This window comes from Notothenia coriiceps, unplaced genomic scaffold, assembly GCF_000735185.1.
Source record: "Notothenia coriiceps isolate Sejong01 unplaced genomic scaffold, NC01 NC01_scaffold00024667, whole genome shotgun sequence".
Taxonomy (NCBI): Eukaryota; Metazoa; Chordata; class Actinopteri; order Perciformes; family Nototheniidae; genus Notothenia; species Notothenia coriiceps.
Genome location: NW_011357368.1, coordinates 1,748,544 through 1,750,566, shown reverse-complemented (window position 1 = coordinate 1,750,566; position 2,023 = coordinate 1,748,544). Strand labels below are relative to the sequence as shown.

At 43.9% G+C, this 2,023-nt stretch overlaps 1 protein-coding gene across 1 annotated transcript in view; it reads right to left on the bottom strand.

Moving 5' to 3' along the window:
- Positions 1-1,674: 1,674 nt before the first annotated feature.
- The window catches only part of LOC104955401 (rho guanine nucleotide exchange factor 1-like), a 36,058-nt gene continuing 35,709 nt past the window's right edge, over positions 1,675-2,023 (bottom strand). Inside the window, exon 8 of the mRNA XM_010782728.1 lies at positions 1,675-1,845. Within this exon, the coding sequence (XP_010781030.1) occupies positions 1,675-1,845 (171 nt within the window). The remainder of the gene's footprint in view (positions 1,846-2,023) is intronic.

The window sequence follows — 2,023 nt, the reverse complement described above, 5'->3', positions numbered from 1 at the left end:
AAGTCAAATCCTTAGTAAATATTCTATGTTAATTTGTCACCCATTTTACCCTTGGTTGGTCTATTTAAATTAAAACTACTTGAAAGTTTGTGTAATTTTTCTTGAAATTAACCGAGTTTAAGGAAGGTTGTCGGGTGGTTAATTGATTTTTGGACCCACGGTGAGAAAGGTTTCCAGACGAACTTAGGAGGAACAGGACAAGGAACCGGAGAGAAGAACAAAAGGTATACGAATTGGTTATTGACCAAATGATCAACTAAAGTTTCGTTTTTAACGGTTTGGGGGGTCCCCCAAACTTACCGTGGGTCCCAAAATCAATTTTTACCACCGAACACTTTTTTTTCCTTAACTCGGTTTAAATTATAAAACAAGGAAAAAAAAAATTTACACCAACCTTCAGGGTAAGTAATTTAATAGACAACAGTAAAACTGGTTTGAACAATACATAGATATTTTACTAAAGGGATTTTGGAACCTCGAAAGGGAAGACCGATTTCAAGTCATAACGTAGGTTAAATATCCGGTCATAAAGAGGTTCTGGAAAATGCACATCACGAATTTAATAGAGAATTTTCCGTTTGGCACTGTAACTCGGTCTCAATCAATTTTCACCTGGATAAAGTCCGAGATAACGCTTAGTATATAACATCCCGGTATGGATATATTTGTACACTTCAAATCACGAACGTTGATGGTTTATCAAGTGGCGTAATCCGTCGTTGGACCGGAACAATGACGAGGTATGGGGAGAAAGGCCGTGACAATCTCTTTGCGCCTAAAAACCCCAGGAATCGGAAACCCTATTTTTTTTTCCCGTCTGAGCTCGGATAACGGACGTAGTCTAGTAGATGGCCTCCATTTCAATTTAAGCGCAACGATACTTTGCGGTCTGAAAGGAGCAAGCCCTGGTGCAGTCCCTAATAAAGACGTGTGTCATACTCGGAGTTTAGGAAAAAGAAAACGGTCTAAATGTGTTCCACTCCCCCCAGGAAAAAATAAAGGACGAAAAATTTTGTGCACGGCAGATGTCATGCCAATCGGAGACTCCAAAACCGACTCCCGAACGTTTACATTGCTGCAGGTTTTGTGCAGTCCGTAAACGAAAGCTATCGTTAAAAGACACCCAGGCGAACGGCTAAACTAGCAGTCTAGGCCGTCGGTTTAGAGATTAGGCGAGAAAAACATGGGGGCAAAAATTTTCTAAACCCGATGTCCTCCTTTTCTCCCTCTCCAAAACATAAAAGACTGCGAGCGCACCTCAAAGGGGTTGCGTGGCCCCCTGTGTATAATACATATTCTTATTGTAGTGGTTCACCGTAAAACGTACTATCCAGAGGGAAATTTAATAAAAAGTACCGTTCGACCTCCGGCTGGACGCAAAAAGAACAAAAACCGGGCGGAATTTCTTCTAACCTTCAATGAGACGTTGAAGATGGTCACGTGGTATATCTCTCCCTAGGGACTCTGGAAGATGTTCCAACGTGGGTATCTCTTCCTAGGACTTGGAAGATGTCCACGAGGTATCTTTCCTAGGACTGGAAGATGTCCAACGTGGTATCTCCACTAGGAATGGAAGATGGTCCAACGTGGTTATCCTCTCTCCTAGGACTGGAAGATGTCCACCGTGGGTATCTCTCATAGGACTGGGAAGATGTCCACCGTGGTATCCTCTCCCTAGGACTGGAAGATGTCCACGGTGGTATCTCTCGTAGGACCGGAAATGTCCAAGAGGTATCTCTCGTAGGACCTGCGAAAGATGTCCACCGTGGTATCTCTCATAGGACTGGAAGATGTCCACGTGGTATCTCCTCGTAGGACTGAGATGTCGTCCACGTGGTATCTCTCCTAAGGGACTGAAGGATGTCGACGTGGTATCTCTCGTAGGATTTGGAAGATGGTCCCACGTGGCTCTCCGTAAGGATTGGAAGATGTCCACCGTGGTATCTCTCTCGTACGACCTGGAAGATGTCCCAACGTGGTATTACTCTCCTAAGGACTGGAAGATGTCGACGTGGTATCTTCT